The 13565-nt window shown below is 36.0% G+C and overlaps 1 protein-coding gene across 1 annotated transcript in view; it reads left to right on the forward strand.

The window, feature by feature from the left end:
* MYO6 (myosin VI) overlaps window positions 1–13565 on the forward strand; it is a 75895-nt gene that overhangs the window by 30333 nt on the left and 31997 nt on the right. The window contains exons 12-18 of the mRNA XM_008640205.2: window positions 497–557; window positions 5632–5789; window positions 6334–6425; window positions 6889–6961; window positions 7833–7960; window positions 9013–9108; window positions 11116–11289. Coding sequence (XP_008638427.1) covers window positions 497–557; window positions 5632–5789; window positions 6334–6425; window positions 6889–6961; window positions 7833–7960; window positions 9013–9108; window positions 11116–11289 — 782 coding nt within the window. The remainder of the gene's footprint in view (window positions 1–496; window positions 558–5631; window positions 5790–6333; window positions 6426–6888; window positions 6962–7832; window positions 7961–9012; window positions 9109–11115; window positions 11290–13565) is intronic.

The following is a 13565-nucleotide window of genomic DNA, read 5'->3' on the forward strand; positions in this document are numbered from 1 at the left end:
TGAGGGGCCTCCTGCGCTGCCCCCGTCTTACCCACCGGCCCAGTCGGCCCCCCCCGCGTAACCAGCTGCAGGTGAACTGAGGTGCACTCGGGCCAAGCGCAGCTGTCTAAAGCGCTTCCTTTAATGGGCTACGAAGCACAAGTACGCCCCCATGGTCCTACAGAAATCAGAGCGTGCCGAAGGCTAGCAGGCTTACAGTGCTAGTCACTTTGAATAAGTAACTCCTGCGTTGTATAAAATCTCTCATGTGTCAGTGAGTACGCTGTGTGGCCAAAGTAAGTATAGCAGTCAGCCAGTTAAATCCACAGACTACACAGCAAATTTGATATGCTAAAAGATGTAACAGATACGTTGTATCAAGGAATGTTAATGCGGTCCTAAAGTCTTTCAGAAGACACTTGAATCTTTGTCATGAGGGCTGCACAGTGCTCCCGTGAGTGCTGCCCTGCAATAATTAGGGCTGGGATGCTTTAATTAGAGGGTAGTATATCCACCCTTCTTAATGTCTCAGTGATCAGTGTTCTTGTGTTAGTTACATCTAGTTCTTCTGAAATCAAGTTACAACTTTAAAAACACTGATGCAGATGGTAATCCAGGAATGTGCTGCTTTTTTCTGGTTTTGGTAAACACCCATGTAATCTTGACTGCAATGTTAATAATGTTTCCCAAAAACATTGTTAGAAAGTGTGTTATTTTGTTTGGCTTGGTGGTTTGGTTTGGTTTTTTTGGTTTCTTTTTTTTTGCTGTTATCAAGGTAACTTCCTAGGCACAGGAGCAGGATAGTGATTTCTTTCTGTATGCACATGGAGAAGGAATAATGGCAAAGAACATGTATAAACATGGTACCAGTGATAACATTTCAATATCATGAAATTTATGACTCTTGCAAGACTGAGTTTTTTATGAAAATGACAGTACAGTTACCTTTTATTTATGAAAAACCTCTAGCTTCCACCACAAATTTTCTCTTGCTGAGATTGATCCTAGCATACAAGCTGTCAGGGGTGCTAACCAAGCTGTCTGCAAATGAACTGTGTATTTTAACATCTCGTTTTCTATGTTGAGTATACTCTGGAGTTCAAGGAAACACCACATTAAAAACTGATCTTGGACTAAGCAGTTTGGAGCTGTGTTCAGCTAAACGTATCAAACTTTTAGTTAGGAAGCTCATGAACGTTCACTTTTTGGAAGAATACACGTGTGGTTTTTGTTGACTTATGGAAACAATCAGATTTTAGTGAATTGGAAATACTTTATTCACATTACACCAGAAGTTTAGTATATGAAACGCCTAATTATCTGTATTAATGTGGTTTATTTACATTCCTTGCATATTTTGTCTTTGGAAATTTATTACGGAAATTATTATTATGGAAAAAGTTCTAATGCAGTGACAAATGGTAAGTAGTGTTGGGGGGAGGGTGATGTGTTATTCTGCCTTCAGTTAAAAGCTCAAGATCTAGACCTCTTAATAGCGTATTCAAAAGTCCATTTCTGGAGAGTAAATTCTTCTTCTCTCCCTGCCCAGTGTAAATTCCTCCTCTCTCTCTCCCACCAGTTACTAGAAATTGAGGGCTTTGGGTAATTATCATCTTGCTGCCTTATCAGATGATATGGAGAGTTACAAGTAATTTTTTCCCTTCATTACAACCTTTATGTGTAGGAAAATGTTGGTCTTGCAGGAAAAAGTGTTTCCAGTGAAAAATATTGACCAAGTTTTTACTATTTGCTCTTTTCCAGACCATGTCTAAATTGACAGCAAAATCCTTGATATATTCATCCAGGACCACCTTTATCAGTATTGTGGATAACATTAGAGTTGAAAATTACACATTATACAGTACAGATGGTACTCATAGTAATGCATGGCAATATGAGCATTGAGATTTTGAAAGTCAGTAACATTTTTTACTTAATTCAGGTTGTGATGCACAATAATTGCTGATCTTTCTGTTGACTTACTGCTTACCTGGTTATTCTCCATCTTCCATTTGTATTTTTTAATTCTCTTCAGCTTACCACCACCCACTCTCCTTTACTGAGATATATCATGTGGATTTTTACATTATGAATTTTTGAAAATAATTTTGTATGCTAATCTTGCTACCAAGATTTTCTGCTTTCTTAATTCAGTATTATTAGCCCAGTTTTGAGAATACCCTTAATTTCACATTCCTTTTAAGTGAAAGCATTAAATGGAAACAAAAGGGCTTAGAAGAAATTGTGTCCATGTCAGATTCAGATGACACCCCACTGGAAATGCTCTCAGTGAACTGCTGATTTAGCCTCTGAGAACAGATTAGTTTTGGCTGTTGCACATACAACACATAGATAAAGCTTGTCTGTATAGTTTCCTTTTGAGAGTGATTGGTGGGACATATCAAGCTACCACCATTATAAGGCACGCCCTGTCACCACTTCTCAAGTGAAACCGTCAAAGAAGGTTTCTTAATTTTTGTTACAGCTTGTAGTTTACTTTGGATTAAAACTGTAAAGATTTTCTGATCAGCATATTTATCCTGATAAGCCTGCGGTGTTATTAGCAGTTTGCAGTTTCAAAAGTCTGCAAACACAAGAAGCTATGTTTTTGTGCCAGCAGATCTTATTTTTCCCCAGTGTTTCATTTTGGGGGTGTCAAAAATGAGTTCAGCAGATTCCTTACAATATCTCAATGATTAATGCATTAAGCCTCTTTTGCTAGCATTTTCAAAACTTGTGCATCTAAGAGCAAACATACTCTAATAAATACACCAATATCATCTTCTCCTGTGACTTACTGCATGTACAAGGAAAGTGGATTGGACTGTTTTAGATACTGGTTAAATAGACACCACTTTTTCTATGGTAGTGTGGTTTAGAAACTACTTGACTGCTATCAGTATTAGAGTTTTGACAAGTACATTGTTTTATTTTGTTCCAGCAACCCAAAGAGCTAGTCATTTCTCTCTCTTTCTTAGGGACCTTTTGTGTGCAAGTAGATCATGTGAGTCCTAATAGGTCACCGTGAATAAATAGCTTGGCTGAAATCACTGTGCTCAGAGTATAACAAAGGCTTTGTTCTGCTGGGCACAGTGGAGCCAACAAGGAACAGTAGGAGGGTGATGCTGAATGCAATCTCTCTGAATTTTATTAAATACTCATGTGCAGTGAATTGCCAGGGGGACTTGGCTACACTATGTCTATCTGTCCTTGTCTCCCAAAACCCCATAATAATTACCTTGTTGGATTATGTTTTTGCCATCCATGTGAAGTGTGTTTACAGAGAGAAGTAATGTGTTAGGATTCAAAATCTGGTGCTTCTCCTAGACTGTAAATGTGCTACTGTGCTATTCTCTTGCTCAGTTTCTTCCTTTCCAACAAGACTTTCAGAGGGGACTCCATCATCACAAACTAAATTATTTTACAGGGTGAAAAAATTAACTTGTATCATTTCAGGTCCTCCAGCTTCTTCTGCAGTGCATTTTCTACCAAAATGCAGTTTTTTTAGTGTGCTACTGAAGCCTCAGTTGGAAAAGATTTTTCAAAAAATACTTCTCTGCATTTTTTTGAACTTAAGTTTTTCTCAAATTACAAATGTGCTGGTTAGATTCTTTAATTTAGTGGAGTATTTAACTAAGTGGGCTTATTTCATCCAGGCTACTTCATTTATGAATCAGTAACCATATTGGGTGACAGTAATTGATGGATACTGCTTCACCTGCTCTCTCTCCCTCAGTTGTTGTCAATCATGGGCAAATTATACATATTTCTAATTGAAGTTTATTTGTTCTGGAATATATTTGGGAACTGCATGGACTTATCCACAGGCTAAATCTAGCCCATCAGTGGCTAGGTCTCAGACTCTAGATCAATGGAAACCTTGCTGAAGCAGTTGGCATGAGGACCAACAAGGGTTTTTCTTGCAGCCTTAACAAAGTGCTTAGAATTTGGAAAAATTTTTCTTTATTCCATTCAAGTAGCTGATACATGGAGAAGAGTAGAAGAAGGTGAAATGGAGGAAGGACAATTTATCTTTTCATGTTCAGGCAAGAAACAAGAGGAGAAAAAGAGATTCATTTTTCTTTGTGCATACCAAAGAAAAGGAAGAGCTGAGGGAAAACAAGTTTGTGAGAAGAAAGTTACTTGTTCTGAATGTCAGTTCTGTGATAGGACTCTTGCGTATCTACTGTCTCAGTGCATTTTTAGCATTATTTTGTGGTTCTGAACTTTCAGTTGGGCAAAATGCGTTTCAGAGTTACATTTTCTCTCCGTGTGTGTTTGCTGCATACTATGAAATTTAACAAGAAGGGTTTGTGCAGTCTTCAGAATTGTACTTAATAATGGCAGAATTTGCTATTTTGAAAACCAGGACCATTTTGTAAATACATGCTCTAGCAGTACAACTATTTGTCATGTTGTTTAAAAAAGTAAGTGAAAAACATAAAAGATTTTTATGTATTGTATTATGTAATAGCTCTGCAGCTGACGTAGGAATTAGTATTCTGATCTCTTAAACGTATCAGAACAGAATGCAAAGGTACCTTCCTTCTATTTATAAGCTTTCTGTCAGTACTCATTACCTTAAGATAAGATAGATACTTAGTGGAAGACGAGATTGTGTGTTAAAGCTAATTACTATCTAATATTATGTAGCTGCAAGTGTCCTTTGGGAATGGAGTCTCTGGTTCTGTGCCTTACCAGTCACAGTAGAAAGTGATCTCCATCACTCTAATGATTCTGCATGAAAAGTATTATCCTTGAAGAAATAAATAAAAAAAATATTAGTTAGTTTAGTGCTTATGAATTCTGGGAAGTGACGGAAATGATGCACTGTGTGTAAGCTGTTGCTGTGGTTTAACCCCAGCTGGCAACTCAACCCCACAAAGCCACTTGCTTGCTCCCTGCCAGTAGGATGGGGAAGAAAATTGGAAGGGTAAAAGTGAGAAAACTTGTGTGTTGAGATAAAGACAGTTTGACAGGTAAAGCAAAAGCTGCATGTGCAGGCAAAGCAAAACCAGGAATTCATTCTCCACTTCCCACTGGAAGGTTGGTGTTCAGCTCCCCAGGATAGCAGAGCTTCATCAAGTGTAATGGTTACTTGGGAAGACAAAATTTCAAATTCTTAACATCATTCCTGTTTCCTTCTTCTTCTTCCAACTTTTATTGCTGAGCATGATGCCATATGATACATAATGTCCCTTTGGTCAGTTGGGTTCAGCTGTCCCGGCTGTGTCCCCTCTCAGCTTCTTGTTCACCCTCAGCCTCCTCACTGGTGCAGTGGGGTGAGGAGCGGAAAAAATGTCAGAGCAAAAACTAAACTATAGGCTTTATTCTAACAAAACAAGTCATAAAAAAATAGTTGAAATATATTTTGTAGATGAGGATTGTCAATAGAGTTTCTAATTATCTAGTAAACAATTACGAAAGCATCTGAATCTCATGTCTACTGATGGTAACAAAACATTATTCTTGTTTTACAGGTAAGATAGTCTAACTTGGCAAGAATGTTTCATACCTTGGCCTAGAGATCAGGGGGGTTTTTTTAGGTCCTAATTTACAGTATTGGAAAGGCTGTTTTTAAGTTTAGAGTCTAATCTCAGCATTTAACAGTAAGGAATTCTGAAAGATAAGATCTGTATTTTGCTTTTTTAGGGTACCCTTGAAAGTGGAACAAGCAAACAATGCTCGTGATGCCTTGGCTAAAACAGTGTATAGTCATCTGTTTGATCATGTAGTGAAAAGGGTAAACCAGTGTTTTCCATTTGAAACTTCTTCTTTCTTCATTGGAGTTCTAGATATAGCTGGTTTTGGTAAGTATACTTAAAATAATTTCTAGTTGTCACTTTTTCCCATCAAAGATTCAATTATAAATTCTGTAATGAAGAGTGGGAGGGTTTTCCTTTTGGTGTTGGTGGTTCCTGTAAAGATTTTGCTGTCTTTGGCTCACTGAAATTCAAAATAGGGCATGTTTTGTGGTGTGCTCTAGTCCTGCTAAGGTTGTCCAGGCGAACAGTCTTTGGTTTTCAGGTCTTTAGAGCTATGATATCCTGTGCCAGCCTGTTGTAACATAGATGCCTGAAGATATATTGGTACAATTTCACTGTATGATGGCATCTTGCTTTGGTTTGCTGCCAGCTGTCTGTCATTTGTCTTAGAAATATCATTTGCTGCAGTATTTTTAGATATCTTGTGTACAACTTGGAAATCTGTAAAAGATTTCATTTTACTGAAAGAAATGGCTATGGATCTGAACACATCTTTAAATAATAGCACTGTGAAGCTTCTCTTGTTTACTATTTAATATAAACTCCTGGAACACTCTTTTATCATGAAAGTTTAACTTCTGTCTTTCAGAGTACTTTGAACACAACAGTTTCGAACAATTCTGTATAAACTACTGTAATGAAAAACTGCAGCAATTTTTTAATGAAAGAATTCTGAAAGAGGTATGATATATTTACTGTTATATTTGAGGAATTTCTTTTGTTTTTGCTGAAGGGATACTTAAAGTAGCACTGCTTTTCATAAGATTACACATTATGTTTGAATTAAAAAAAAAATCAGTTGACATTCTGTGTGATATCTGGTTGTGTCAGAAAAGAATAGGGAATTTTGAAAACCAACAATATTTTTTTCTTCATTTTTAACCGCTCATTAAAATGAGGTATCCAGAGATTGGATAATCGCTAATATGTAACGGGAATATTTAATTGAACAGGCTTACCATTAAGGTGATAAAGTTGGACTATATTAAGCTGTGTAAGGAAATTCTCAAATGTGTGTTGATTCATGTTATATTTTTTAAACTTACTTCATGTGTATTAAAAAAAAATTATTTCTTTTTTGATCAGTAAAAAAAGAAATTGAGACTGGTGTTTTCTCTTTTCAATTACTTTTTTTTAACTTCAGGAACAAGAACTTTACCAGAAGGAAGGCCTGGGGGTTAATGAAGTTCGTTATGTAGATAATCAGGACTGTATAGGTATGTACTTCTTGAATTTTAAAGCTTTTTGTTAGTGTCATGGGGAAAAAAACTTCAAGCGCAAGAGGCAAAATATGCGTAGCACTAGTAATTATATGGTTTTATATATAGCCTCATTCAATTCACAATCTTAAGAGTTCATAGGCATTGCTGCAGTACAAGCATTAGCAGTTTCATCCTTTCCACAGGAAAAAAAGTATGTAGTAAAAATTGCTCTTACAAGAACAGTTACACAGATAATGGAAAAACGTTGCAAAACTGTGAGTTTGTGTCTAATAGTATCAATAGCGTGAATTTCTGTGCCAGCTTTCAAGGGCTTCAGTATATGTATGTGAGAGGTCAAGGCAATGCACTTGTTATAAGTTGTGAAACCACCACTGTATGCTCAAATCTGGTCTGCCTTTCCTAAAACAAATTTCTGTTTCTCACTTGATCACATTATCAAATGGAAATATTAACCTTTTTGTTTTGACATGTGGTGAAATGTGGATGAAAACCTTAAAAAACTCCCTCAGCAATCAAGGCAATCATCGCATAAAGACCTATGATCATACTGTGGGGAGACTTAGGCACCTTTTGGATGACTAATTTCAGCTTGAGACCAAGAGTTAAAATCAAACAATTGCTTCCTGATCTTCTTCTCCCATGTCCCACAAGTTAGAGTTAGAACTTGTAGGTTTGATGGGTATCCTGTACATACCAATTAAGATATATAGAATTAATTCGCCATGATTTCTTGTATTTTGTTTAATGGCTTTCCCTAAGTACTTTTATACAGAATCAGATCAGCAGCATTTAGATGTGTAATGTTTAGTTCTGATACTAGTTGATCTATTCAATTTTTGTAAATATATGTATTTTTAATTAATAGATTTGATTGAAGCAAAATTAGTAGGTGTACTGGATATTCTGGATGAAGAAAATCGTCTTCCCCAACCAAGTGACCAGCATTTTACTTCAGTTGTGCATCAAAAACACAAGGACCATTTCAGGCTCTCAGTAGGTTTATTTTTGTTGTCTGTCTTGCTTTAATCAAACAGTTCTTGGAACAGTTGATAGTAACACTTCAATTTAATGAAAACCTTTCGTAAGAAATCTCATACCACCCAGTCTGCACAATCTGTACCTCTTTGTTAAGGACAAGTTTGGTTATTAAATTTGATGAAAAGTTCACTGAAGGCTTCAAACAATTCTAATACCCTGCTGAAACTAAAGCCATATTCTTCACTTACATTTGAAGTTTGTTAGCATGTGAAGCATGAAAAGGAAGTAAAAACATATTTTAATTTAGATTATTTCCTATCAGATGAGTTATTTTGTTGTTCTTTTCAAAAATTGCTTGCTTTGGAGAACATTCGACTCATGTCTAGTGTCTAGCAAGCACTTCAGAGATGAAAATAGGAATCATACTAGGAAAATGTTTTTGTTTAGTTTTTAACATACAGCATTGTGTGGAAGATTCATGCAAATTGTTGCAATTTATATACATGAATTCTGTTGATATTAAAAAAATGCTGAAAAAATGCAAGCAGAGGAAGCCATCCTTTATCATCCATTTACCAAAATTGTCATCCATTTGCCTTTCATTAAGTTTCCATTTACTCCTGCTTGCCTGAATTGCTGTGCAATGAAACATTTTGGTGGTATGTGTGTGATCAGCTGGGTTCTTGCCTATTAAGAGATACCATCTAAAGCCATATTTTAAGCTTCTGTCTAATCCTATTCATATAACAAGGCTATTCATCAGCTGTCAAATGAATGATACAGAAAGTGTTGATTAAAGAGAAAACCAAAATCAACTGGCTGGCATTAGCAATCCTGGTGACTTGTATTTTGAATGCAATGTATTTAAGAGTGTGAAAGAGTTTGAAATTAGGTTTTTGGAATATCATGGTTTGGACAGGAATGGTGATGATCATCACACTTGTACTTACAGGAAATATGATTTTTAACACCTAGTGTTCCTGGCAGATCATGGTGGTGTTCTAAGGAAAAACTATTTCTTAGTCTCCATTGTAATACTTCTTTGTAATTCAACTTCTTAATTCCAGATTCCTAGAAAGTCTAAATTGGCTGTTCACAGAAATATCAGAGATGATGAAGGCTTTATTATCCGACACTTTGCAGGAGCAGTATGCTACGAGACGGTAATTTTACCTATGGAACACTATTTTTATTGTGTTTTGTGGAACATTTATATTGTTTCAGCGTATATAGCTTAAATGACAAAATTTCCTTTGATTAGAAAAGAAGTTCAAAAGTTGATGAGTCTTAACTTTGAAACAAAATTTTTGAGTATTTGACAGTTCCTTTTAACTTTTCAGGTTACAGCCAGTTCTAGTGTCATATGTTTTGTGTAAACGTTTGTTTCAAATCTATAGGTAATGGTGTCAATATTATATGTATTGTTTCACAATCTACTGCAAATCTTGCATCAAAAGGTGTTAAAATCCTGGGGAGCAAAATAAATGATGTGAAATAAAAGTATTGTTAGACTGAAGAGTACCTCTTTGGAAGCATGATTATCCTTGTACACAGTCCCTGTCATACTTCGTATTTTCCATTTCTACTGGCAATGGATTCATTTGTGTAAAAATACAAAATACCTGAAATTGCTACCCTCAAAATACGTTCCAGATTCTTGTGCTTTTTTGACTATTACTTATTGTACAAAAACATTGTAGGACCTGAAGCCAGTATCTAGACCATCAATTTTCAAAAACAAGAGTTTAAAATAAAATGAAGATCCATAAAGGTTTGTTATTCTGGTCTGTATAAGTCCAGCATGTATGAAGGAAGCTACTTCCAAAGTTGGGGTTTTTTTGTCAATTGAAAAAATTTACTTGAAGGGTTTGTCTTCATTTACTTCAAAATACTCCCAATAATAATAATAATTGCTATGCTGTTTTGAAATTGATGCGTTCTGTAGATCATTTTACAAATAAGGTAGGTGAAGGTGTTACCTGCATGATTTTTCTGAGGTTGCTCAGAGTAGATACCAAAATAATAAATGAAATTGGAATTCCAGTAAAATTGGAGCCAATTTTTATTTGTTCCAGGTGCTCTATTTTTAACTGTGTACCTCATCATGATACACTAATAATGCCTTAAAGTGTCTTCAGGAGCAGACAAGACAGATTTGATCACATAAACTCTGCTGTCAGAGCTAATCAGATCTATGAGGTCCAGAAACTGTTAATATGCTTGACTTATCCTCTCCCTCAGAGGGACTTTCTGAGCTTGGGCCTTAAAACTTTTGGACAACAGCTGCCTTGTAGTACTTCCATTATTTGGTTGGTGTTTTTTTCCCTCACTGCACTTCTGGCAGTTCTCAGAGTCTGATTTGGGGTGAGGACATGTATTTGCCTGCATCCATATTCCTGTCTTGTCTCTTCATGGCTGAAGTAACCTTTGCAGGCCTGTGTTTTTGCTTTGATTCTTATCACCATTAAGGCCCTTTTATGGGATATCTGGCAAATTGGCATTTTCTTCAAAGTAGTCTTGGCCTCTTCTGTTCATTAATACCAAAGTCTCTATTAAGTTGCACCAAAAGCTCTTGAGAATTTTATTAATGTGAAATTGGATACTGGTGTATTGATCTCCAACTTTCAATGGAATGTGTTGTTCCTAAGTTCTCAAAGTTAGTGATCCAATTCAAATAAACCATATATATAAAGTTTGTAGGAAGGGACAATATGTTTTATTATATCAAGTATCCATAAATAGTCATAGTACTACTAAAATAACCTGTTTTCATTTCATTTTCCAAACTGTGTAAATGTACCAATTAAAGTATGCATGTTAATTCCCATTTCACAACAGGTCTTAAGTGTATTACAAGCAGTGAGGAATTAAGCTTCTCCGAATTCCCAGGTGCTGATGATGTGCTGAGTGCTGGAAATGGAAGGCACCAAACCTTTCTTCGGTTTCATAATTCCAACAACACCCTTCAAATTTAAGAATGTCTTTTCTCTCTGGCATTTTGTGTATCCACTTGAAAAGTTGTTTGAAATAATATATGAATATTTGCCCCACATGTTCTTGCTGATTTTTGAATTAAGTATGTAACTTAGTTTCCTTTAGTTTTCTCATTAGACTAAAGTAACTTGGACAGTAAAACAAATGTGATTTTATCTCTTGGGTTGTCTTTTCAGATGCAATTTGTGGAAAAAAACAATGATGCTTTGCATATGTCCCTTCAATCTCTTATATGTGAATCCAAGGACAAGTTTGTTCGACAGTTGTTTGAAGCTAGCACTAACAACAACAAGGATCCCAAACAAAAAGCTGGGAAACTCAGTTTCATCAGCGTGGGAAACAAATTCAAGGTAACACTGTATAGCAAAGAGTCTTATCTTCTTGAAACCTATGCCAGTTTTAAGTTACTTGAAGTAAGTAGAATGTAAGGTTGGGAGAACTAGCAGTACCTTGAGATTCAGAAGAAAATTTGGTTAAATAGATGGTTTTCTTCTGTTGAATTATAAGAAACTGTTATATTCAATCTACATAGTTTTGACAGAAATGCATAGCAGTCTTTCACAATAGTCCTTACAGAGATTATACAGTGATTTTTAAGTCAGAATTTTGCAAAGACACATGGAAGTCCTTATTCAAAAGGTTTTGAGATTTAAATTTGGATTCTGTGGACTTTAGGAAGTTCTAGAGTGATAAAATGTGTTTTTCCATCCTATTATAATTGTGCCTTCTAGAAGATGTATTGATTCACTGCAGTTGGCCAAACTCTCAAAATTCAATACCTAACCTAACCACTGTTTTTCCTTTTCTGAAATATATACATAGTCATGGCTTACACAGGAAGATACTCATTGTGCTGAATGTTTCCTTTCTCAATACCTAAATCTGATGCTTCTCATTTTCTCCTTTCTTCTGATGTCATAAAGCTGACCTTCAAACCTTGTCTTCTGCAAATGTTTTCTGCATCCTTTTCTCATTCAGCAATTTTATTTTAGCTGGACTATTCCAGCTCAGGATGGCTAGAAAGAGAACAATAGGGGAATTAAGAGAGGAAAAGCAGGCACATCGTGGGCTGCAGGTAAATTTTTCAATCTCATGGATTTACAGTTGGTAGAGCTGCAGCAATTTCAGCAGGGCTCTTTTCAACACGTTTGGGCCAGATCCAATGAAGGATTTGTATGCCTTCAGGTCAAGTGCTGAAACAGTTTTGGTGTGCTACCTTACCTAGGGCAACCAAAAACCCACCTCATGTTCCCAGCTGGACTCTTTACACAGTCCCTGGGGAACACAGGTGTTTCAGATAATCCAAAGGCCTTCATGTAGAGTGAGACACTACCAGTAGCAGAAGAGTGTTTCTGCATTTCTGCTCTGTATTAAGGTTAAGTACTGAATCAGGATTGCAAGATAAATTCCTTCTTGCATAATCATATCTTGTGGCTATCATTTGGAACTGTTTTCTAAAGATGCAGGGGCTGAAGAACAGGAAGGATATGGTAGCAGCACTCTTGCTTTTTATAGCAATAGTATTCTGCTTCAGGTCTATACTGTATTCAGTGTTCTATGGCTATTTTATTCCTGTAGTGAGTGCCAAGTTATTGGTCAGTCTGACAAAGGGTGTTCTTGTTACACCCTTCTGGAGTTGTTTGGTTAGGTAGCCAGAAATAAAATTTTAATGGGGCCAGGAAGAGTAGGAGACGGAGCCTGACTTGTAAGGTAGTGGTTTTGGCATTTAACTGGGAATTGGGCAGACTGCTCTCTTGAGTTTTGCTCTGATGATTCTTTTTAACTCCTCCCTATTCTGTAGTGGTTGTTGAATTAAACTGTAGCAATTGGTTTAATATAAAATACATGATCATCAGGTAGACTGAAAAATTGCATACAGGTAAGCCATGGCCTGAGGAAACCTTGCAGCCATGAGTCTGCTGTAAGTGAAGCTAGGATCAACAATTTTTTAGATGACATCAACTGGGGGATCTTTTGAGATAGTTTCCACTTCCTTCCATCTGAATTTTCAATTTCTCTTGAGTTTAGCACCCCATGTTCAGGTGATACGGACTTGTGCATTATACCACTGTCCAAGGAGAGGTGAATTAGAAGGGAGGCATTTTTAAAGTTAAGCAGCAATGGAGTGGGGAACTTTTTGGGATTTCCCTTTGAACTTTGGTGTTCACCCCTCCACCTAGAACAATTAATGTCCTCTTTGGATCTGGCCCATCAATCTATAATTCTTTCAATGTTTTCAAGTTTAATGGCATTTGAATGTATGTGTTACTTCCAATAATTCATTTAGTGTTACCTTCCCAGACACAGCATGTGATGCTGATGAACACTAATAGCCTTGAAAATTTCACTTCAGATGACATCAAAATAAGGTCTTTTATCTTACTAGATATTTCATCTCTTTAAGAATAAGAATTCTTAGTACATTAATTTGTAAGTCAGTTTTCTGAACTACTGAAATTAGAAATTCTTTTAATTATATCAATTATTAGATGATGTTGCAGGGACTTCTATTTATGAAATCCTTCACACATCCCTTCCTTATAACTAATTAAAATTAATTGTCATAAATCAGTTGAGAAAATAATGATTAATCATCAGATCTCTTCAAGATTATTTGAAATGATTT

This window comes from Corvus brachyrhynchos, unplaced genomic scaffold (genome assembly GCF_000691975.1).
Source record: "Corvus brachyrhynchos isolate BGI_N302 unplaced genomic scaffold, ASM69197v1 scaffold87, whole genome shotgun sequence".
Taxonomy (NCBI): domain Eukaryota; kingdom Metazoa; phylum Chordata; class Aves; order Passeriformes; family Corvidae; genus Corvus; species Corvus brachyrhynchos.